This window comes from Chiloscyllium plagiosum, unplaced genomic scaffold (assembly GCF_037043375.1).
Source record: "Chiloscyllium plagiosum isolate Xiang-an unplaced genomic scaffold, Cpla_swu_hap1 HiC_scaffold_48, whole genome shotgun sequence".
In the NCBI taxonomy this organism is placed as follows: Eukaryota; Metazoa; Chordata; class Chondrichthyes; order Orectolobiformes; family Hemiscylliidae; genus Chiloscyllium; species Chiloscyllium plagiosum.
In genome coordinates this window covers 10,799,012-10,824,657 of record NW_028270186.1, presented here as the reverse complement: position 1 = coordinate 10,824,657, position 25,646 = coordinate 10,799,012, and the positions used below count along the sequence as shown (strand labels likewise).

Sequence of the window (25,646 nt, the reverse complement as noted above, 5' to 3'; positions counted from 1 at the left end):
TCTCTATGATTGCTATGATATCTAAGCATGCTGAGTTCACCTGCCTTCCCTGTTAGATCTCTTGCATTGAAATAAATGCAGTTTAATTCACCAGTCTGACCTCATTCTCTGCTTTGTTCCTTCCTCCCTTGATTGTTTCACTTGCTCCTTTTTCTAATTGTACCAGTATCAGACTGATCTCTTTCCTCACTACCTCCCTGAGTTCCACCCCACCATCTTACTCATTTAAATCTTCCTGAGCAGCTCCAGCAAATCTCCTTGTTGGTACATGAGTCCCCTTCCAAATCAGGTACTATCCATTCTTAAGATCACTTTTACCCCAGAAGAGATTCCAATGATCCAAAAATATGAACCGTTTTCTGCAACAGCTCCTCAGCCACGCATTGATCTGCTCAAAACACCTATTCCTACCTTCACTAGTTCGTAGCACTGGGAGTAATCGAGATATTACTTCCCATGAGGACCTCCTTTTTAAATTTCTCCCTTACTTTGTATATGCTTCCTTCAGAATCTCATCCTTTGCCCTTCATATGTCGTTAGTTCCAAAGTGCACAACAACGTCCTGCTGGACCCTATATCCCCTTTGAGAACATTTTGCACTCTCTCAGAGATATCCTTGATCCTGGCAGCAGGGAGGCAACATATCATTCTGATTTTTCACTTCTGGCTGCAGAAAGGTCGGTCTGTGCCTCTGACAAGAGATATCACAATCAATCACTTGGAACCTAACGTAACCCTCGATACAGTGGAGCCAATCTCAGTACCAGAAACTTGGCTGTTCACGCTACCTTCCTCTGAAAGTCCCTACATTATCTAAAACAGCATACTTGTTTGAGATGGTAATAGCCACAGGAGACGCTTGTACTACCTGCCTCCCTTCTCCTACCTTTCCTGGAGGTAAGCCAGTATCAGACTGATCACAGATACCTGGCTGTATCTGTGGTTTTTCTTCCTTCCAAGAACTACCATCCATCACACCCCCTAGCTCCTTGAAATACCTCATTGCCTTTAACTGCCACTTCACGCGATGTGATGGGATTCGTAACAAAAGACACTTCCTGTAGATAGAATAATCAGGAACATGGAAACTCTCCCTAAACTCCCAAATACAACAGGAAGAGCACATCACTATGAAAGGCCATCTTTACTCCTTAACCATCTGCAGACCCAGAAAAAAAGCACCATCTTACTGCTCTAAAAAACACAGCTCCAGGCTAACTTCGTACGAATATTTTATATTTTTAAAATGTAATTAAGTGACAGATCTTAATAAAGGCCATCTTTACTCCTTAACCATCTGCAGACCCAGAAAAAAAGCACCATCTTACTGCTCTAAAAAACACAGCTCCAGGCTAACTTCGTACGAATATTTTATATTTTTAAAATGTAATTAAGTGACAGATCTTAATAAAAACATATTCAAAAAAGAACCCACTCTACTCACTACTGTAGATTAACAGCAGAGTTACATTTTAAAACTATGCACTTAATATCTCCCATGCTATGAGCTCTCCCACAAAGGTTCCTCCAAGGTCAGCTGTGAATTTCACTGTTGGTTAATTTCTCCTAGGCACACTCCAATGTCCAAAGATACTTGAATTCAAACAGTAAAGGCATTAAATGTGCAGATTCACTGCTGTGTCAAACAGCAGTGTCGGCTTCTTTCTCTGACCATGTGGTTCTTGCCTTTGTTTCACTTCCTCCTTTTTAAATTGCCATTGTTTTGATTTTTTCCCCCCCAGAGATCAAAACAATGCAACAGCTTCTAAAAGAGTAATTACTGCTCCTGGAATTCAAGGAAATCATCTGCAATACCTGAAATACCTCAAAAAAGGAGCAACTCTCACAGCCACAAACTGTTCCTGTCCTCCATCTTGAATTACCCAGAATCCTCTCATTAGTGCAAATGAAACTAAAATAATGTCAAGATGAGATACGAAGTTGGAAGATGTAGTATTCTATGTGGGCAGAGTCAGAAACTGCAGAGGGGAAGAAACCCCTGTTGGAACTTATTTCTAAGCTACCTCACAGTGGGACAGAAATTAAATCACAAAATAGAAGAGGCGTGTCAGACATTACTATAATAATCATGGAGGATTTGAATATGATGGGGATACTGGGAAAATCAGGTTGGTCACAGATTTAAAGACACAGATCTCAGGGAGCGTCGAAGAGATGAATGTTTGAAGCTGCTTGTTGTAAAGCCCACGAGGAAACGAGCAATTCGGAATTTGATGATGTGTAATGAGGTAAACTCGGAAGCTTCAGGTGCAGGAGCTCGTATGTGGCAGTGACAAAACAAGACAGAATTCACCCTGCAGTTTTAGAAGTTGGAATCAGATGCAACAGTATTACAATTGAGTAAATAACTGCAAAGACAGGAAGAAGAAGCTGGCCAGAGTTGATTGAAAGAGGACCCTAACAGGGATGACAGTGCAGTGGCAGAAATTCATCCTGAAGAAGAAACATATGAAGGGGAGGACAAATTAACCATGGCTAACAAGAAAGTCAGGGACAGCAAAAAACAAAAAGCAAAAGCATACAATATGAAGACGACTCTTTAAGCCAGAAGATTGGAAAGCCTTTAAGAACTACCACAGGATATCTGAAAAAGCCAAAAAGGGGAGAGAAGATGAAATATGAGCGTAATCTAGCTAGTAATGTAAAAGAACATTGCAAGAGGTTTTTTATTCCAATAAATAAAAGCTAAAAGAAAAGCATGAGTGGACACTGGACCACTGGAAAATGAGGCTTCACAGGCAGTTACAACAAAACCAAGAAATCACTTTGGTCAGATGGCATTTGGAAGAGTGTTTGGGGTCTGTTTCTGAGGAAGCATGTGCTAGAGCAAGGGCATGAGCAAGACAAGCATAATGGAATTTTTTCTCATGTGATACTAAACAAAAGTGGTGGCAGACACTCATATCACTTCGCCATCACTTTTCACTTCTCAAATGTGGTGGGTATCTTTATGTCAAATGAAGATCGAGTGGCGTCTTGTATCCCTTTCTCCTTGTCAAAACCTGTGCACTTCAACACACACTCTCTCCCAAAGGCTTATTTCTATCATATCCCAATTTCTGTTGAATAATATCTTGGCATTTCAGTCCACATCTTCCCACAGGGTTTCCCTGTACTTCCCAAAAGATTACAATATTACAATCTTACAGAGCATTTCAAAGCATTTCCTCATTCAACAAAATTTTCAACATTTTACGAGATGCAGAATAACATTTGCTTTTGCAAAGTATTGAAATTACAAGGCATGTAGTTGTACCATTCATTCAGTTCTCAACATAACGACTTGTTTTGTCAACTTAAAGACTTGCCATTCACAACACTACGTAACTGCTGTTTCAGACAGACCACTTTTCACTGCAGCAAATGTTTAAATTATACTGTCCTTTTCCCAGCTTGCTTATTAACATTGTTTAACAACCACGATTGGTTTATTCATATTTCGTCATAATAAGTTGACATTTTTCAGACTACATTCACAGTGTATTTTGCGACTTTACCTTGACAGAAAAAGACAAACATCATAAAAGATCCTAAAAATATCATAAATATTTAACCCTGAAACGTGAAAGCAAGAATATAATTATCCAAAAGGCAAAACGGTTGCAGATGGAGTTAAATGGTGGTAAATATCAACTGCCTATGTTGCTAGAAAGAAGAGAAAATGGCATTGCTGCCATTAGCACTGCTGCCTCACAGCGACAGAGACCCGGGTTCAATTCCCGCCTCAGGCGACTGTGTGTGTGGAGTTTGCACATTCTCCCCGTGTCTGCGTGGGTCTCCTCCGGGTGCTCCGGTTTCCTCCCACAGTCCAAAAATGTGCAGATTAGGTGAATTGGCCATGCTAAATTGCCCGGAGTGTTAGGTGAAGGGGTAAATGTAGGAGAATGGGTCTGGGTGGGTTATGCTTCGGCAAGTCGGTGTGGACTTGTTGGGCCGAAGGGCCTGTTTCCACACTGTAAGTATTCTAATCTAATCTAATAAAACTTGGTGGTACACAGGGATGTGGGATCTCTGGTACTGAAGGATATGGATAGCCTGGTACATGAATCACAAACTTGGTATGCAGGTACAGGAAGTGAATAAGACAGCAAATGGAATGGTGTTGGTTATACAAAAGAATAGATGATAAAAGCTATATGGTTGGAATGTCATGTTGAGGTTGTACAGGATGTTGGCAAGGCCTCTTCTGGAGTGTTCTGTGCAGTTCCAGTCGCTCTGTTCTCAGAAGGAATGGGAATGGAGGGTTTGAAATATAGAAAGACTGGAAGGGCTGGAACCTTTTTCACTGAAACATAGGAGGTTGAACAGTGACTTTATTGAGGTTATAAAATCACAAAGGGCACAGATAAGGTGAATGACAAAAGTCTTTTCTCTAATAGTAGGGAAGTTCAAAACTAGGAGGTATGTTTTTAAGATGAGAGGAGAAAGATTTAAAAAGGACGAGGAGCAACTTTCTTTTGTAACAGTGAATCGTGTGTAGAATGAACAGTCAATTAGTGTGCTGGATGCAGATACAGTCACCATGTTTAAAAGACATCCGGATAAGTTCATGAATAAGAAAGGATTGTCAGGATGTGGGCAAAGGCAGGTAGGATCAGTTTAGTTTAGGAACATGGACAGGTTGGACCAAAGGGTTTGCTTCCATGCGTATGACTTCAAGCGTAATGGATAAAAGGATGACAGTGCAAAGAGGGACAATAAATTCAGGACTGAAGGTGTTTTATCTGAATACACGCAGTATACAAACTAAATAAGCTTGTGGCGCAAATTGAAATTGGCAGGTATGATGTGGGAGGCATTATGGAGACGTGGCTGCAAGGGGAACAGGAGAGGGAGCCAAATATCTAAGGATACACATCTTGGATCCCAGTCTTGGTCCCCTTGCAGCCACGTCTCCATAATGCTGTATCCTGTCCAAAAGGCAGGCAGGTAGGCAAAGGGGGTAGAATTGCCTTATTAGTCTGAAATGCAAAGGGACTCGGTAGTTCTAGTCCAGGATTCTCCAAAAGGAAAATTTGCAGATTGAGTTGGTAATTAGGAAGGCAAATGCAATGTTGGCATATATTTTGAGGTAATTGGAACATGAAAGCAGGGTTGTATTTCTGAGGCTTTTTAAGACCATAAGACATTGGAGCAGAAGTTAGGCCATTCAGACTAGCGGGTCTGCTCTGCCATTCAATCATACAGTCATAGAGATGTACAGCATGCAACAGATCCTTCGGTCTAACTCATCCGTGCCAACCAGATATCCATCCCTCCAAATCCTTCCTATTCATATACCCATCCAGATGCCTTTTAAATGCTAGCAATCGTACAAGCCTCTACCACTTCCTCTGGCAGCCCATTCCACACATGCACCACCTTGGGTGAAAAAGTTGCCCCTTAGGTCTCTCCCTATCTCCATTCAAAAAGGTTTTACCCTTCCTCTAAGGCTGTGCCCTCAGGTCCAACACTGGCACCTCCACATCATAGTTTCCTAAGGCTTCAAAATACCTTTCAATACAGGGGCTCTTTCAGACTTGCCAGAACTAATTCCCTGGTACTGACAACTAGCCAACTCCTGCCATCTTTTTAAATATAATCTTCTTCCTTGTGTTGCTGTCTTTTGGAATCATCTCAATCAATAATCAGCCTGTAATTATCCTCCAGGCTGAGCCTCACAAATACATGGAAGCCCACTTGGTCTGTTCTTGGCCTTCCACTATAAGTTGTTTCCTCAAGTCCAAAAGTCATCTTCAGCCCACAATTCCCAGTTGACAGCTCCAGAGCAAAATGTTTTAAATTTTAGATTTTACTGTCACATATACTTGAGTACTAGAATATTGAGAAGTGCACAAGGTTACCATTCTCCTGAGTATACAGAAGACAGGATTAATAAAAGAAATAAAAAGATACAGCCATAACAAAATCCAGATCAGTCCCCCACCACTGCCATCAGTCCTCACAACCAGTAAAACAAAGTCACAAAGTCCATCCCCTCACAGTCAACAAACACTCAGGTACCCCGAGTACCCATATGCTGCCGCAGCCGGGACACTACCACAGTCAGATAGACGGGGCCCAACCACGTTGTGCAGCCATGCCATTTCCACTGGAATCATGCCATCATTCTTCGACATCTTGCTTTGACCAATGTCATGGCTGCCATGAGCCAGCACTGGGTTGATGCAGCCTCTGCTGAAGCTACTGGGTCCCAAACTAGGCACAAACTCCAGGCTGTGCCCACCATGCCAAAGCAGCCAGCACCTCATGCAGGAGTCAAACAGCCTATCTCTGGACACTGGCCAGGACAGGGTGGTGTTGGCAAACAGAGTCGGCAGCACAGGCCTTGAGGCAGAGGGGCCCAGCGAAGACCAGGCTGTAAAGCCTGGCTACCCCACCCCCTTACTGCACCCATTATGGCCGCCTCCTCTCCTCCCACAACTGCGAGAAGTTGTGACAAAACAATAGAAGTAAATGAAAAATCAACAAGGATTTTCACACAGTGAAGTGTACTGTTGGCTGGCTTGTGATTACAAGTGATGTTTTTGAAAGGTGGGATGAACTGAGAAACAGGAGATTGTCAAAATCAGGGCTATTTGTGATTATGTTGCTCCTTTAACAAGGTTATGTTGTCCTTGGTTTTATTTTTCCAGGAGGGTCACAAAGACACAGGTTCCGAAATATCTGGATTGATCTACTTGGGGAAGCTTTAAAGTTTATAAAAAAACTCCCGGAAAATTAAAGTGGAGTGGCCCATTCTCCCAGCTCAGCTTCTCTCTGGTTTGGTTTGGTTTCAGCAAGTAGTCAGTTTTGAAGCTGCTGGACCCAAAGAAGCAGGTCTATGCTGATCCTCCCTCTCTCTGACATCTCTCCTCTGAGACAGTGTTTGTTTTTACCTTTTTTTCCAAAGGAATTTTATGGGAATTGTTGCAAGAATTTGGAACAGCATCATTAGGTTGGGATAATCTGTTGGGTTTTCAAATAGGTTAAGTTATTTTATATTTGGTTCTCTTCTGTTTGTGTTTTATTTGTAATCTTGCAAATAAATTCTGTTTTGTTTAAAACCAAGTAGTTAGGCCAGCTGCATCACTCCTGGAATATCCACTCTGTACCTACTTATAACAACTAGGGTCCAGGCTACTTCCTCAAAATGTTTTGAGGGATCTGGTCTAGTCCATAACACATTATAAGAAATTATTGTAATTATTCCCAGTAGGGTCAGGGATGTAAATTTAACTGAAAGGAAGTTTTATACTGAATGAGTAAATAAGATTATGTACATTCAGGCAGTCTAAGAGAAATAGGCAAGTAGTCACCAGGGTCCTGAGCACATTTCAGTTTTCAATTTCATAATTGATGAGGGTGCAGGTTCCTTCATGGAGTGCAGTCATAGCCGCATTTTGACACCACATGCAACTCCGCTTTACAGGACAGGAGGGAGAAGAGAGGAGCAACAGTGACAGAAGGGTCTTTTTCCATGCTGTACATCTCTATGACTCTATGATTTGTTCAGATAATAGGTGTTTTTGGAGCTGACAATGCAATTCCTGCATGGTGCCAGTGTCAAGGAATTTCTTCTGGGGAAGGTTGCACAGCCAGAGGTCATATTCTGTGTTGATCCCAATGAATTAGATAAAAGGTGGTGAGATGACTCTTGCAATCAAAATTTAGGGAGCTGGATAAGAAGTTAGCAAGCAGGGCCTCAAATGCACTGATGGCCAATTATGCCTCACACATGCACAAGGGATTGCAGAAACAGGAGAATAAGTTAAATGTATTTGTAGCTGCAAAAATGATGCAGAAGGGAGAGTTTTATATTCCTGGATCTCTGGGAATGATTCTGTACAAGATAGTACTTCTGCAAGCCAGAAAGATTACATAACGAAGCCAAGACAGAGAGGGGCATTTTACTAGTACTGGAAGGGCTTTAAACTCATTTGGCAGGGGGATGCAAATAGAGTTAACAATGTCAAAAAATACCTCGTGTCGACAAATGCTTCGAGATACAGCAAGAGCTAGCAAAGAGAACGCCAGGTTAATAGGTGAAGTCTGAGTAAGGGAGAAAGTAAAGTTGAAGTCAGAATTAACGTGCATCCATGTGAATGTGTGGTGTACACTAAATGAGACTGGAATTAGACTGGAAATTTTGAGATGTGAGATGTGAACAGAGACCTTGCTCTAGAGCAAGGCTGCATGTGAAATGTTCCTGGGTACAAGGCGTGAAGTAACAACATGACATGAAGCAAAGTTGAGGGGTCACTGTTTTTTTAAGAACCACTGCATTGATAGAGACAGAGAATGTCACAGTGTGTTCAAGGACAGAATTGATTTGCCTAGCGCAAAGAAACAAAAAGGATAAAATTACATTGCTTGGTGGAGTTTGTAAAGCTTACAGAGTTACAAATCTGCATATGGCAAATGGTATACAGGGACATGGTTGTGGTTGTTGGGCATCAGTCATCTCTGACATCTCTGCATTAAGTTCCTCAGAGTAGTGTCCTCTGTCCAAGCATCTTCAGTTGCTTCATCATTCTTTACCTTCCCTCTGTAATAAGGTCAGAATTGGGAATGTTGCTGATGATTGCACAATGTTCATCAAGTCCATGTTCAAATACATCAAGATCTGGACAACATTCAGGCCTGGGCTGACAAGTGGTAAGTAACATTTGTGCCACAGAAATGCAAGGCAGTGATCACCTCCAAGAGACAATCTGACCATTGACACTTGACAGTTAGTGATATTACCATCACTAAATCCCCGACTATGAACATCCTCGAAGTTATCATTGACCAGAAACTCAACTGAACTCACCACAAACAGTGGCTATTAAGAGCAGGTCAGAGGCCAGACTACTGCAACAGTTGACTCAATCTCCTGACTCCTCAAAGCCTGTCCATCATCTACAAGGATGAAGTTAGGATTGTAATGAAAATCTTCTTACTTGCCTGGATGGGTAGTCCCAACAACACGCAAGAAGCTTGATATTATCCAGGACAAAGCATTCCACTGTTTGGTACCAGATATACAAGCTGTTCCTGCTCCCACTTCCAAGGCCCAATAGCATTAGTGTATACGATTTTTAAGATGTATTATAGAAAATCACCCAAGATCCTTCGACAGCACCTTCCAAACCCATGACCACTTCCACCTGGAAGGTCAAGGGCAGATAACATGGGAATGTTGCCCTCCAAGCCACTCACCTTCCTGAGTTGGAAATATATTGCTGTTCCTTCACTGTCACTGCATCAAATTCCCTAAGGGTATTGTGGTCAACCTAAATCAGCAACAATTCAAGAAAGAAGATCACCACCATCACCTTCTCAAGGGCAACTGGGAATGGAAAAAAAGGCTCACCAGCTAGCGATGTCCATGCCCCATGAGTGAATAAAAAAAAAGGGAGAATTACAGCTAATTAGTGATCTCAAATGGCAAAGAGGGAAGCAATGGGCATGGCTGAGTTGTTACATGAATACTTTGCATCTGTCTTTACCAAAGAGAGAGATGCTACCCATGCCATGGCGACACAGGAGTAAACTCTGTCATCAGATGGTTCAAAATGTAATCAGGAAGGGTTGCACAGATGTTGATATCCAAAGCTGACAAAGAACTGGGACCAATGAGATGTATCCAAGGATTTTGCAGGAAGTGAGGATGGAGAATGCAGGAGCACTGGCCCTATTGTTTCAATCTTCCTTTGAGTCAGAAGAATTAGAAGATTGGAATTACAAACATTAAGACCTTGATCAAGAAAGGTTGTCAGGTTAAGTCCAGCTATTACTCATCAGTCAGTTTAACTAAGCATCTAATGGGTTTCTCTGACAATTACTAAAGCAAAGTCACACAGTGCAGTGTGCCCAAAACTTATAAACAATTGCAAATCCTCTTTGATAAATCTCAATGATTTAAAAATAGGTATGACCTTTATTTTCCAGTTTATACCATGTCTATAAGTTTAAGATATGTGTTACATTAGTAGCTCAGCATCTGCTATGTATTAGACCTCATCTGTGAAAAGCCATCACAAGAGAACCATCTTAAAAATGCACATAAATCCAAAGCATTTTAACAAGCCGCCCTTAAACTCTAACGTGTTATCGAAATTTTGAAAGCAAACTGATTTGGTGGATATATGAACCACGAAGACCGGAAAGTCCCAACTTCATTCCAGGATTTGAGTTTCTGTGCTGAGAATGCGTGCAAGGTTTGAGTTCTCTTCAGAAAGAGATGCAATAATGGGCAAATAAGGAGGGAAAGAGTGAGATAAACAAAGTTACTTTTACTCATCAAATAAAGTATACATTACCCTGTGAGATTCATTAGGTACAGCTCTCAAGAACTCTAATTTTGATTTGAAACAAGTAGCACCATGGCTGAGCTTTCAACACTGATATTTCCATTAAGAACAGACATGGAAGACTGTTTTCACTCACGTATTGATCACCTCATTTTATTTCAGTATTGAAATAACATAAGGGAAAGGGAACAACTACCAGTGAAATTAAAGAGTTGTATTTGAGATCCAAGATGGCGGCAATCCAGGCGGTCTGCCCTCCTAGGCTCTGCTCAGAAATCCAAAAAAGTGGTGCATTCACCCTCCCTTTTTACCCAATTGTGGTGTAAATCGCTGATTTTAGACCGCTAGAACTGTTATTAATTAGTTTCAGTGCTTTTTTTTTTAAAGAAAAATGACTAAGAGAAAAGGACTGGGAGGATTGCAATGATAAGGGCACTCCCCTGCAGTTCCAGTCACGTCCGCAGCCTCCATGAACACTCCTGTGGATTTACCTGTGGAGCACAGCCTCAGAGTTTGTAAAACTCAGAAGATCGTTTCAGCGATGGAGAAGACTCGGACTAGGCAGGAACTGACCTCGGCTATGCTACAAAAGCATGATCAGGAGATCCAGCATCTCGGCGTGGAGGTGGAGCAGCTAGCTGCGCCTTCCAAAATCACGGTGGAATCTTCAGAGGGCCAGGTCCAGGCCCTGCAATGGCAGGTACAGCCTCAGTTGAACAGGTCGAAGACCTTGAAAATTGAGGCAGTCAGAGAATATCTGCCTGATCGGGCTGCCGGAGCAGGAAAAGGGAGGCCAGCTGATCAGCTTCTTGGAGCAATGGCCCCCGCAGGTTTTGAGGCTGCAAGTCGGGACAGACTGGGTGCGGGTCGAGCGGGCCCACCGGATTGCAGTGTGCAGGCCCTGGTCAGACTAGTGCCCTTGCCTGGTCCTAGTGCAATCCACCAATAGCAAGACAAGCAAATGGTGCTGGAAGCTGCTAGAGCATGGGGAAGGATCCACAGGCCCTGATATATAAAGGATTATGTTCTTTCAAGATTTTTCTGCGGCTGTGATCCATAAGAGGAAGGCCTTTGATGAGGTAAAATGGAGGCTGAAGGACTTCAACATTCAGTACTCTGCAAGATGTCCGAGGAGAAAGTGAGGACTGCAGATGCTGGAGATCAGAGCTGAAAATGTGTTGCTGTAAAAGCGCAGGTCAGGCAGCATCCAAGGAGCAGGAGAATCAACGTTTCGGGCATGAGCCCTTCTTCAGGAATTTGGATGCTGCCTGACCTGCTGCGCTTTTACAGCAACACATTTTCAGCTCTGCAAGATGTCGGGCAATATTACATTTCAGCCACGGAGGGTCCGTGTTTAATTTTGACTCATCGGAAAAGGCAAAGGACTTCCTGGACAACTTAAAATAGACTGGCTGCCTCAAATAATATGGACAATCATGTTCACTTTGTTTTTTTCCCGAAAGTTTCGTGGTTTACCTAGTTTTATCTTTTTAATATGTGGGGGTCTTCCTTGTTTTTCCTCTTTCTCTCTCCTCTCCCTTTTTTCTGCTTTCCCGTTATCCCTTGTTCTTCTGTCATTCCCTTATTTTTCTCTTTTTTTTTTAAGTACAGGGTGGGTCAAAGTATGGATGAGATGGGTTGAAGTGTTAGGTGAATGGGTAAATGTAGGTGAATGGGTAAATGTAGGGGAATGGGTCTGGGTGGGTTGTGCTTCGGCGGGTCGGTGTGGACTTGTTAGGCTGAGGGGCCTGTTTCCGCACTAAGTAATCTAATCTAAACTAAAAGATAAGTGTGACTTTTACATACTTTGTTTTGCCTGGGTTTGGGACGCGGCTTCAGCTAGAAGGAACCATGGAGGGGTAATTGGGTAGTATGAGCAACCCCTGTGGACAACAGGGAAAGTCTCCTTTTATTTGTGTTATATGTTAGTTCATTGTATAAATAGTTGTTAGAAGTTTTGATCTGATAGTTTCTTTAGTTGTATTTTCAAGTATATATGAACTGACTGTTTTCACTCGATGCACTATAAATGGGGTTCTTCCTCCTGGGCGGGGGGGCGAAAAGGGGGATGTTAAGGGGCTGCTTCAGATGGCTATGGCTAACCACTTGTTTAAATGATGCACCTTGAACGTTAAGGGGAGTCACTCACCGATTAAGAAAAGATACTTTCAAGCCTCAGAAAGGAAAGGGTCGATATAGCTTTGCTGCAAGAAACACATAGAACCGTTAAGGAGCACTTAAAGTGACAGCAGGGAGGGTTTGGCTGGGTGTTTTGTTCATCCTTTAATTTGAAAAGCAGAGTAGCAGCTGTACTCATTCAGAAGAATCTACCATTTCAGTTGTTCGACCAAATTAAGGATGAATGTGGGTGGTTTCTGATCCTCAAAGCTTCAATGCATGGAGAGGTATATGAGATCTGGAATATATGTTGCCCCCAGCACACCCTCTCAAATTCTTAACGGATGCACTCTCCAGGTTGAGCGCCCTTGGGACACATCACACAATTAGAGGGGGATCCTTTAACCGACTTATCAACCGAGGTGGATAGGATGCCGAGAGGTCTCACAGGTATATCCCCGCAATCCATGCAGCTGGTGGACCTGAAAAGGTAGCTGGGGTTGATGGATGTGTGGAAATGTCTTCACCATGAGGGTAGGGACTTCACCTTTTTTCTAATCCACGCAAGTGCTATATTAAGATTGACAGGTTTTTTGCCCCATCAGCCTTTTTGAACTCTGTGTTGTCCTACAGAGGTAGGAACATGGCCATTTCTGATCATACGGCAGTGTCCATGGAGGCTAAGGCCAGTGGCGATGGGACAGGCTCGCACATGGATCCTTTCCTCCTGAAAGATAGTGAGTTCATTCAGTATTTTTCGTGGGAATTTAAAATTTTCTGGAACATTAATTCGGGTACAGCTTGTAGTCAGTCAGTGCTCTGGGAGATTGTCAAGGCCTATGCAAGGGGTTTAACTATTTCTTACTCGGCGACTCCGAAGCGGCAGAAGCAACAGCAGCAGTGTATGCTCAAGACTTGGCTGAAGGCAGCTGAGACAGCATATTTTGACAGACCGGCTGTCACTGAGTTGCAGCGGATTACAGCTCTCCCGGCTGCTCTGAATGATGCACTCAACCAGACAGCAAAGAGGGAGATTTCCTTTGTGAAGCAGAGGTTATTCAAGTTTGGTGATAAACTGGGTAGATATTTGGCGAATTTGGCCAGGAAGAAGAGTGTCCCCCAATCTATCACATCAGTTAGAGTGTGTGCTGCTACTATCACTTGCAATCCCAAAAAGATTAATGCAGCATTCAGGAAGTTTTACTCTGAGTTGCACCGTTTGGAGAGCTGAGAGGATAGATTGGTGAAGGTGGAATCCTTTTTTAAGATCTTGGACCTCCCAGGTCTAAGTTCGGAGCAGAGATCTCTTTTGAATGCCCCTTTGACAATCCAAGAGATACGGGATGCAGTGAGGCAGCTCCACAGTGGTAAAACACCCAGCCTAGATGGATTTCGGAGTGAGTTTTGTAAGGAGTGCATAGGCATGCTGGCCGGGCCAATGTTGGATACGTACAATTATTCGTGTAGTCAGGACTGCCTCCCATCCTGAGAGAAGCAAATATCTCTCAAATTCAAGAAAGGGAAAGTCCCAGAGGATTGCACTTCGTATATGCCCATATCGATATTAAATGTGGACTTTAAAACTTAAGTTGAAAATGCTGACTTTGAGGCTGGAGTAGGTCTTGCCCTTCACTGCAAAGGAGGACCAGACAGGTTTTATTCGGGGTTGCAGATCCTCTAATAACATTAGTAGAGTGCTAAACATTATTCAGGTGTGCCAGCAAGGTTCAATTCCGGGCTTGGTGGTCTCCCTGAATGCAGAGAAAGCATTTGACCAGGTGGAGTGGCTATACCTGTTATGTCCTGGAATGGTGTGACCTTAGAAGGGGCTTTGACAGCTGGGTGGCAGTGTTATATTGTGAACCTAAATTGCAGTTCTCACTAATGGTATAAGATCTGACAACTTTAGCATTGGCAGAGGCAGCCCGTTGCTATTTAGATTGGTGATTGAGCCGTAGGCAGACGGACCCCAATATAACTGCCCCAGAGGTCAGATCAGGAAGGCATAAGAACACTCTTTACGTGGATGATGTTCTTCTCTTTCTACCTAAGCCAACGCTTCCTGTGCCCCATTTAATATAAGTGATGAACTTATTTGGCTCTTTCTTGGGTATAAAATCAATTTTATGAAATTGGAAGCCATGCCTGTTGGGGTCTTATTCAAGTACCTGATCAGATTCCCGTTCAGATGGTCACAGGAAGGCTTCTTATATTTAAGCAGTTTTACCACCCTGGCCTTCAATCAATTATATAAAGCTAACTTTGTGCAGTTGCAAGAGAAAATAAGACAGGGCCTTTGGCACTGGGAGGATCTTCCAATATCTTGGTTAGGTAGAATCGCTTGGGTTAAAACGAATGTTCTTCCTCCTTTATTACATCCCATGCGAATGCTCCCTTTGATGCTGCCCAGGCAGGCGCTACAGAGGCTTAACAGTTGGCTCGGCTCTTTTATCTGGCGTCACAGGCGGGCTCTTATTAAGTTTGCCAAATTGCAGCTTCCACAGGGGATTTGGCCGGGGGGGAATTTTCCAGACTTTAAGAAATACAACTAAATTCCCTGCTATCCTATGTGGCTGATTGGACTTGCCAGGACCCACAGTCAATTTGGCTGGACATTGAGGCCTCCCAGGCAAAATGTCCCCTAGTTAATCTGTTGTTCATGGACAAGATTGCGGACTGTTATGGACCATTGCAGAAATCCACTTGTCCTTAACACAGTTAAAGCATGGAGAACAGTGCGACAAAGTGAGGGCAATTGACAAAAAAACTTCCCCTTTTACTCCCAAAGCAGGATTGGTAGGATTATGGCCAGGATCGACGGATTCCAGATTTAGGCTCTGGGAGTTGAGGAGTTTCCTGCTTGGGAGACTTATTTGATGGGGAGGTCATGATGGCTTTCAAGCAGCTGAGCCAAAATATGAGCTATCTGGGAGGGACGTCTTTGGTTACTTTCAGATTAGGGACCTTATACTGAAAAAGACTACATTTATGGTTAGTCCCTCTAAGTCGGAGAGGAGCACGCTTCGGTCTACGGGCACTCTCTCGCTCAGCACCCTTTATCATTTTTGCGGAGGTAGTGTCTTGCCGGACATAGAGCTCAGAAATTGGTTGTGGAGATCTCACCAGAGAAGTGGAAAGATATTTGGGAGAACGCAAGGAAAATTTCGATTTGCAATAGGACACAAACTACATAGTTGAAGGTACTCCACAGTGTTTATTTGGCACTGGAGCAGTTTGCAAAATTTAAGGCAGGAGCTTTCCCAATGTGCCACAAATGTAAAATAGAGGCAGTTACTCTTAGTCATTGTCTGTGGTCTTGCGACAAGCTTCATAGGTATTGGGGCGCTTTAATGAATGTTTTGGAAGGGTCTTGGGAACAGAGGTCAAAGTTGATCCAGTGTCCCTCCTCTTGGGTTGGCTGAATCCCCCCTGTTTGGACGCGCATGGGAAGAAATTGTTTAGTATTCTTTCATTTGTACGAGGAAGGACATTCTGATGAGCTGAGTATCCAAAATTCCTCCAGGACTCTCTGGATGATGTCGTTTAGTTATGGAGCATTTCTTTACAATTATGGTGCACCAGAAAACAGAACATTTTTACAGGACGTGGTGGCCCTTTTCGAACCACATAGATGCAAACTTATCTGCTATATTGGTTAGGGCCGTTGTGTAGCTATGAGGGCTGTGCCTGGCAGCCCCTGGGAACAAGAATTCTGAATAAATATGGGTATGTCAACTAATGCTCCCTGTGATGGGGAGCTTTGGTGGAATTGCACCGAGTGTTGTAACTTAACGTAATTTAATGTAATTTGGCTTGGTTCAACTCAGTTTAATTAAGTTTCTTTTTGTTTTGACTTAGTTATTTATTGAGTTGCAGTTTGTGTAGAGTTATTTTTCTCCTAGATTGTTTATGGTGTAGAGTAGTAGTATGTTTACGGTTATTGTTGTTATATTTTAAGATTGTTGTATTGTTTTATGGTAATTTTTTACATTTTTGTAAAAATTTCAAAACATTTTTTCAATAAAAATATTTATAGAATTGTATTTTTTTTCCATTCAAGCTGAAATACAATTCTGCCCATTTGACACACAACTTGCAAGACTTTTCTCATGACAAGATAATTCAAGGGTTTTACTCACAATCATGATTCCAGTTTCTTCTGTGGGTGTGCCTTGACCACAAGCACTGCACCAACTCAAGAGGACAGCTGAAAGCCACCTTCTTACGATCCATTTGAGATAGGTAATAAATGGTGGCCTAGCCAGTGACAGCCATATCCCATGAAAAGTTTTTTTTGAAAAATGTCTTTGGATTTTCAACCATTCAGGACGTGGGGTGAAAAACAATGTAGTTTTGAACTTCGCTTTCCACACATCAGGAAGGTGGGAGCAGTCCAGAGCAGGACTGCATGGAAATGTTTAATCCGAGATAAGCTGGGGGGCCTTTTCGCCAGGTGATGACCAAAGTAGTCATGGGTCACTGCAAAAAAATCTCAATACAGTCTCTCAGCTGGTTCAGTCACATGTAATGAAAAATTGTTTACCAATTTTTTTTCTTTTAATTTTAATCACAGAATTGTTGAATGTACTGCTGGAGCTTCAGTAAATTATCAGGTTGCTGGAAAGTGTTACTGAGTTTCAGTAAGGGTCCCTTTGTTCCTGGCTCCTCTTTGAAAACCTAGAAGTGAAGGAAATGGTTCTGATGACTGCTTCTTCAGCAGCTACTCGCAAACGTACTTCATTGTTTGTCAAGAATTGGTATGCACTAAAAATGTTAATAAAACCAATTTTGAAACAGCTGCAACATTTAACTTTACAATTAAAGGTTAAGGATTTGGATCGGTTGAGAGAGTAGGACAAAATTTGGTAAATCAAACATTAATTGCAAGGTTATCCATTTTGGTCAGAAGAATATAAAGGAACCTTATTTGTTAAATGGAGAAAAAATTCAGAATGCTTTGGTGCAAAGGGACCTGGGTGTCCTCATGCATCGAATGCAGAAACATGGCATGCAGTTACAGCAAATAACATGGAAGGTAAATGGAATTTCAGCATTTATTGCAAAAGAAATAGAGTATAAAAGCAGGGAGGTGTTGCTGCAACTGTACAAGGCATTTGTTAAACTGCACCTGGAATACTACAAAAAACTTTAGTCTGCTTACCTGAGGAGGGATGTAATTACATTAGAGGCATTTCAGAGATAATTCACTAGATTGATTCCAGAGATGTCACGTTTATCTTATAAAGAGGGATTGAGAAGTTTAGACATATCATCTCAAATTCTGAAGATTTGAGAGGAGGTCTAATTCAGATCTAAGATGCAAAAGGTTATTGACAGGGAAACGTACAAACGATGATTCCTCCCATGGGGCAATCTATAACTAGTGGTTACAGTCCAAGGATAAGGGGTTATAGATTTAAGACAGATGACAAGAAATTATTTCTCTCAAAGGATCATGAATCTGTAGAATTCACTACCCCAGAGTGCAGTGGATGCTAGGACACTGAGTAAATTTAAGAACAAGATAGGAGGTAAAAACAATGACTGCAGATGCTGGAAACCAGATTCTGGATCAGTGGTGCTGGAAGAGCACAGCAATTCAGGCAGCATCCGAGGACAGGCAAAATCGAAGTTTCGGGCAAAAGCCCTTCATCAGGAATAAAGGCAGAGAGCCTGAAGCGTGGAGAGATAAGCTAGAGGAGGGTGGGGGTGGGGAGAGAGTGGCATAGAGTACAATAGGTCAGTGGGGAAGGAGATGAAGGTGATAGGTCAGGGAGGAGAGGGTGGAGTGGATAGGTGGAAAAGGAGCTGGGCAGGTCGGACAAGTCCGGACAGGTCAAGGGGACAGTGCGGAGCTGCAAGTTTGAAACCAGGATGAGGTGGGGGAAGGGGAAATGAGGAAACTGTTGAAGTCCACATTGATGCCCTGGGGTTGAAGTGTTCCGAGGCAGAAGATGAGGCGTTCTTCCTCCAGGCGTCTGGTGGTGAGGGAGCAGCGGTGGAGGAGGCCCAGCACCTCCATATCCTCGGCAGAGTGGGAGGGGGAGTTGAAATGTTGAGCCACTGGGCGATTTGGTTGATTGGTGCGGGTGTTTCGGAGATGTTCCCTAAAGCGCTCTGCTAGGAGGCGCCCAGTCTCCCCAATGTAGAGGAGACCGCATCGGGAGCAACGGATACAATAGTTGATATTAGTGGATGGGCAGGTAAAACTTTGATGGATGTGGAAAGCTCCTTTGGGGCCTTGGATAGAGGTGAGGGAGGAGGTGTGGGCGCAGGTTTTACAGTTCCTGCGGTGGCAGGGGAAAGTGCCAGGATGGGAGGGTGGGTCGTAGGGGGGCGTGGACCTGACCAGGTAGTCACGGAGGGAACGGTCTTTGCGGAAGGCGGAGAGGGGTGGGGAGGGAAATATATCCCTGGTGGTGGGGTCTGTTTGGAGGTGGCGGAAATGTCGGCGGATGATTTGGTTTATGCGAAGGTTGGTAGGATGGAAGGTGAGCACCAGGGGCGTTCTGTCCTTGTTGCGGTTGGAGGGGTTGGGTCTGAGGGCGGAGGTGCGGGATGTGGATGAGATGCGTTGGAGGGCATCTTTAACCACGTGGGAAGGGAAATTGCGGTCTCTAAAGAAGGAGGGCATCTGGTGTGTTCTATGGTGGAACCGCTCCTGGGAGCAGATACGGCGGAGGCATTGGGAATACTCCCACTTCCTCCAGACCAAAGGGGTAGCCATGGGCACACGTATGGGCCCCAGCTATGCCTGTCTCTTTGTTGGCTACGTAGAGCAGTTGATCTTCCGTAATTACACCGGCACCATTCCCCACCTCTTCCTCCGCTACATGGATGACTGCATTGGCGCCACCTCGTACTCCCGCGAGGAGGTTGAGCAATTCATCAACTTCACCAACACATTCCACCCTGACCTTAAATTTACCTGGGCCATCTCAGACACCTCCCTCCCCTTCCTGGACCTCTCCATCTCCATCAGTGACGACCGACTTGACACTGACATCTTCTACAAACCCACCGACTCCCACAGCTACCTGGATTACACCTCTTCCCACCCTACCTCTTGCAAAAATGCCATCCCGTATTCCCAATTCCTCCGCCTCCGCCGTATCTGCTCCCAGGAGGAGCGGTTCCATCATAGAACACACCAGATGGCCTCCTTCTTTAGAGACCGCAATTTCCCTTCCCACGTGGTTAAAGATGCCCTCCAACGCATCTCATCCACATCCCGCACCTCCGCCCTCAGACCCAACCCCTCCAACCGCAACAAGGACAGAACGCCCCTGGTGCTCACCTTCCATCCTACCAACATTCGCATAAACCAAATCATCCGCCGACATTTCCGCCACCTCCAAACAGACCCCACCACCAGGGATATATTTCCCTCCCCACCCCTCTCCGCCTTCCGCAAAGACCGTTCCGTCCGTGACTACCTGGTCAGGTCCACGCCCCCCTACGACCCACCCTCCCATCCTGGCACTTTCCCCTGCCACCGCAGGAACTGTAAAACCTGCGCCCACACCTCCTCCCTCACCTCTATCCAAGGCCCCAAAGGAGCTTTCCACATCCATCAAAGTTTTACCTGCACATCCACTAATATCATCTATTGTATCCGTTGCTCCCGATGCGGTCTCCTCTACATTGGGGAGACTGGGCGCTTCCTAGCAGAGCGCTTTAGGGAACATCTCCGAGACACCCGCACCAATCAACCAAATCGCCCAGTGGCTCAACATTTCAACTCCCCCTCCCACTCTGCCGAGGATATGGAGGTGCTGGGCCTCCTCCACCGCCGCTCTCTCACCACCAGATGCCTGGAGGAAGAACGCCTCATCTTTCGCCTCGGAACACTTCAACCCCAGGGCATCAATGTGGACTTCAACAGTTTCCTCATTTCCCCTTCCCCCACCTCATCCTAGTTTCAAACTTGCAGCTCTGCACTGTCCCCTTGACCTGTCCGGACCTGTCCGATCTGCCCAGCTCCTTTTCCACCTATCCACTCCACCCTCTCCTCCCTGACCTATCACCTTCATCTCCTTCCCCACTGACCTATTGTACTCTATGCCACTCTCTCCCCACCCCCACCCTCCTCTAGCTTATCTCTCCACGCTTCAGGCTCTCTGCCTTTATTCCTGATGAAGGGCTTTTGCCCGAAATGTCGATTTTGCCTGTCCTCGGATGCTGCCTGAATTGCTGTGCTCTTCCAGCACCACTGATCCAGAATTAAGAACAAGATAGACAAGTTTTTAATCTATAATGGGTTGAAAGGTTATGAAGAGGATTCAGCAAAGTGGGCTTGAAAAGGACATGAGATCAGTCATGATCATATCAAACGGTGGAGCAAGGTTGAGGGGCTGAATTGTGTCCTCCTTTCTGCTCCTAGCTCTCATGGACAAAAATTGCTGTAATCCCACCAGACCACAAGGCTGCTCTCTCACGAAACCGAGAGACAGCACGAGATGAGTACTGGTGGATTACCTTCAGAGTTAGCATGCCTCAGGCAAGGGGAGAGGGTCAGGAGGAGATACCTTCATGTTAATCTTAGCGGATGCAAGAATTGAACAAACGCTGTTGTCATCACTCTGCTTTGCAAAACAGCTGTCCAACTGAGCTAATCGATCCCTGGACTCACGGATGGTCAAGATGGCTCTGTGCATAGGAAATCATGTCTCATGAACTTGAGTTTTTTGAAGTATTATCAAAGAGGATTCATGAGGGTAGTGCAACGGACGTGATGTATATGGACTTCAGTAAGGCATTCGACAAGGTTCCTCATGTTGGACTGGTTAGCAAGGTTAGATCACACGAACCAATAGGAGAACTAGATATTTGGATACAGAACTAGCTCAAAGGTAGAAGACAGAGGGTGGTGGTGGAAGGTTGCTTTTCAGATTGGAGGCCTGTGATTAGCAGTGTGCTAGAAGGATCGGTGCTGGGTCCACTGCTTTTTGTCATGTACATAAATGATTTGGATGTGAACATGGGAGGTATGTTTGTTAAGTTTGCAGATGATACCAAAATTGGAGATGTAGTGACAGCAAAGAAGGTTACCTCAGAATGCAATGGGATCTTGATCAGATGGGCCATCGGGCCAAGGAGTGGAAGATATAGTTTAATTCAGATGAATGGGAGATGCTGCATTTTGGAAGGCAAATCAGGGTAGAACTTATACACTGAAAGGTGTTGCTGAACAAGGATACCTTAGAGTGCAGGTTTATAATTCCTTGAAATTGGAGTTGCAGGTAGATGGAATAATGAAGGCGGCATTTGGTGTGTTTGCCTTTACTGGTCAGTCCACTGAGTATAGGAGTTGGGAGTTCATATTGCAGCTGTACTGGACATTGATTTGGAATGCTGCGTGCAATTCAGGTTGCCCTGCTGTCGGTGGGACGTTGTGAAACTTTAAAGAGTTCAGAAAAATTGACAAGCACGTTGCCAGGGTTGGAGGGTTTGAGCTATAGGGAGGAGCTGAATAGATTGACGCTATTTTCCCTGCAGTATCAGAGGATGAGGGGTGAACTTATAGAGGTTTATAAAATCATGAGGAGCATGGATAGGATAAATAGACAAGGACTTTTTCCCAGGGTGGGGAAGTCCAAAACTGGAGGGCATAGGTTTAAAGTGAGAGGGGAAAGTTTTAAAACGCACCTAAGGGGCAACTTTTTCATGCAGAGGGTGGTGTGTGGATGGAATGAGTTGCCAGAGGACGTGGTGGAGGTTGGTACAATTACAACATTTAAAAGGTATCTGAATGGATATATGAATAAGAAAGGTTTAGAGGGATATGGGCCAAAAGCTGGCAAATAGGATTAAATTTATTTAGGATATCTGGTCAGCATGGAGGAGCTGGACCTGAAGGGTCTGTTTCCATGCAGTACAGCTCTATGATTCTATAATTGTGCCTGTCAAATTCCCAAAATGATGCATCCTGCAATCTGCAGTTTTCTACATATTTCTACATTGCAATAAGGTGGTGCATTTTCAGTTGACTTAGCTGGCACATTCAGCACTAAGTGTGCACAAAGGATGATCATTACCCTTCAATTTAAAATGTTCCATGACGTGTGATGCGTGCCTTAATTTTCATTTACTAAATATTTACAATGGGATCTTGATCAGACAGGCCAATGGGCTGAGGAGTGGCAGATGGAGTTTAATTTAGATGAATGTGAGGTGCTGCATTTTGGGAAAGCAAATCTTATACATTTGGGACTGAAACATTTAATGCTAAAGGTCCGAGGGAGTATTGCTGAACAAAGAGACTTTGGAGTGCAGGTTCATAGCTCCTTGAAAGTGAAGGTAGCGTTTGGTATGCTTTTCTTTACTGGTCAGAGCATTGAGTACAGGAGCTGGGAGGTCATGCTGCAGCTGTACAGGACATTTGTAAGGCCAATGTTAGTATATTGCGAGCAATTCCGGTCTCCTTCCTATCGGAAAGATGCTGTTCAACGTGAAAGGGTTCAGCAAAGGTTTACAAGGATGCTGCCAGGGTTGGGGGATTTGAGCGATGGGAGAGATTGAATAGGTTGGGACTGTTTTCCCTGGAGCGTCAGAGGCTGAGGGGCAATCTTACAGAGGTTTACAAAATCATGAGGGGCGTGGATAGGATAAATAGACGAAGTCTTTTCCCTGGGGTGGGGGAGTCCAGAATTAGACAAAGGTTTAGGGTGAGAGGGGAAAGATAGAAAAGAAACCTAAGGGGCAACTTTTTCACGCAGAGTGTGGTATGTGTATGGAATGAGCTGCCAGAGCAAGTGGTGAAGGTTGGTACAATTGCAACATTGAAAAGGCAGTTGGATGGGTATATGAATAGGAAGGATTTGGAGGGATATAGGCCAGGTGCTGGCAGATGGGACTAGATTGGGTCGCCATAGACGAGTTGGACCAAAGGGTCTGTTTCTGTGATATACAACTCTATGACTCTATGAACAATGGCTTGTGACAAATGGTACATGCCTCAGATCCTCAAAGTATACAACTTTAATCTTTCCAAATTACCCAGCAAAAATCTCAATGAATACTGCAACAACTTTTCTTTTCCGAGTTGTAAGAGTATGAATCCTCCCGGACATGGAGCATATCAAAAGGTGTTCCTCAGTACCTTAGCCATTTGGCAAAGAATTATGTATTAACACATGGCGCAGGATATTGATAGGCTTAGTATTGGCTGGTTAACCACCCTGTGGATCACTGCAAAATTACCCAAAACTATTAACCTGCACTATGGTCATGTATCATTGCACGGCGACAAGAAAGATTCTGCAGGTCAATTTCCCTCCATAACATACGAGCACTGTGCAAATTGCAATGCCAAAGCACACAACTTATAGCTCAGGAGGGGCACGGGGTCATGATTCAGTTATTTTCTGAATAAGGTCGACGTTAATTTCACTTACCCCCAATTCCCTGAAGATCTTAATAGCGCTGTTTACAATGCTGACTGTGGCACTTCCTGTAAAATGTTTGAAAATGCTTTAGTGATGCATGCATTCAAAACTAAACTCATCTTCACCAAAAACTGTTTCATTGTTCATCTTTCAAATTAATCATACATTAAGTGTGACAAATACTTCAGGTCAAACATTTATTGTCCACTCTTAATTGCCACTGACTAACTGGTGGTTAGCTACCTTCTTGAACGCTGCAGTCTATGTCACGCAGGTATACAGGTTTATAATCCAGTTATAAATGAAGTATTGAGGAGTTGAAAGTCAGAGTAGTGTGTGATTTGACAGGAACTTGCAGGTAATAGTCTTTGCAAGCACATACTATTCAAGGTAGTTGAGGTATAGATGTAAACGGTCACAATGCACTGCCCTGTCTTTTTCAAGGTTGGACAACTTTCTACATTGTCAGATAGTCAAAGGTGCATAATTGTATTGGAAATATTAGCTAAAACCCTGCCTAGTTCTGGCACCAAGGTTTTCATTGCTGCACACACGATGCGATCAGGACACATAGCCTTTTTGTATCCAGTACCTTCAGCAATTTTTTGATATCACATGGGTGGCATCCATGACAACACAGACCGAAGAGGAAAAAAAGATGAATCATCTGCTCAGTATTTTCAGCTGAAGACGATTGCAAATACTTCAGCCTTGTCTTTGTCACTAATAAATGGTCTCAAAAATCTCATCAGGAAGTCACAGCAGAGCACAAGGACAACAATTCAAGCCACATAAATTCTGATGCAGAGCAATATTGTACACTTGCATTTGTTTTGGACTTGATTCAACAAATGAAGAATTCAATTAATTTCTGTTTAACTGTGATTAGTTATAAAACCCTTTGAGAGCATTGGTGCTCCTGGTCAAAAATCAAGTCTGGTTTTATGACGCAAGGTTTACAAGTGTGAAAATGCTGAGGTTGAAGGTTTTTCCACAAGGACAGAGCTATATTTTAAAATGGATTAGTTCTGACTTCCAGTATGCAACAGACCAATGTATGCGAGCTCTCTACAGTTGTTGTGAGCTGCATGTATTTTCTGCCTCTTTTAGCAGTTCACTTACTTCAGTGTGGGAGCAAGATGCAATTCTTGTTAATGTGACTTGGTTTTGTTTAGAGAATAAAATAAGCTTGCCTATCTTTCTCCGAGTACTTTAGCTAACTTGCTTCAGGCATGAAGACCTTTTGTGGAGTGACAGATGGATTAGTAAGTTTTGAGAAGATTTATAGCTCAGGTTGAGGTTCTGTATGTAGGTTTGCTCACTGAGCTGGAAGGTTCATTTTCAGACATTTCGTCAGCATCCTAGGTAACATCTTCAGTGAACCTCTAGATGAAGCACTGCTGGCGTTTCCTGCTTTCTATGTATGTTTGGGTTTCCTCAGATTGGTGATGTTATTTCCTGTTCTTTTTCTCAGGGGGTGGTAAATGGGATTCAAGTCAATGTGTTCATTGCTCAAGTTCCGGTTGGAATGCCATGCTTCTAGGAATTCTCGTGCATGTCTCTGTTTGGCTTGTCCTAGGATGGATGTATTGTTCCAGTCGAAGTGGTGTCCTTCCTAGTGAGAGAGGGTCATGTCGTTTTGTGGCTAGTTGATGTTCATGTATCCTGGTGGCTAGTTTTCTGCCCGTTTGTCCAATGTAGTGTAGCCTCTTGTCATGCTCAAGCAGTTGTGAAGTGTGGATTGTTGCTATTTTTGAGTTCAGAAAATAAGACTGATAATATAAGAAAAACTTCAGTGAACAAAACAGAACAAGAGACACATGTCAGGATAGCCAGTAATGGG

General features: G+C 43.7%; 2 protein-coding genes across 9 annotated transcripts in view; one reads left to right on the top strand and one right to left on the bottom strand.

The window, feature by feature from the left end:
* Positions 1-2,720, top strand: part of fahd2a (fumarylacetoacetate hydrolase domain containing 2A) — a 30,641-nt gene extending 27,921 nt beyond the window's left edge. The window contains exon 8 of the mRNA XM_087984349.1: positions 1,743-2,720. The gene's annotated coding sequence lies outside the window, so the exon portion shown is untranslated. The remainder of the gene's footprint in view (positions 1-1,742) is intronic.
* LOC122543105 (glycerol-3-phosphate acyltransferase 1, mitochondrial-like) overlaps positions 1-25,646 on the bottom strand; it is a 103,099-nt gene that overhangs the window by 27,651 nt on the left and 49,802 nt on the right. For 5 of the 8 annotated variants that reach the window (XM_043681365.2, XM_043681364.2, XM_043681363.2 and 2 more), the window contains 2 exons: positions 23,813-23,868; positions 16,187-17,093 (listed from right to left, as the gene is read on the bottom strand). In XM_043681365.2, the coding sequence (XP_043537300.2) occupies positions 16,980-17,093; positions 23,813-23,868 (170 nt within the window). In that variant the 3' untranslated portion in view covers positions 16,187-16,979. Of the gene's footprint in view, positions 1-16,186; positions 17,094-23,812; positions 23,869-25,646 lie in introns of those variants that run through there. The other 3 variants (XR_015754852.1, XR_015754851.1, XR_015754853.1) reach the window with 2 other exon arrangements.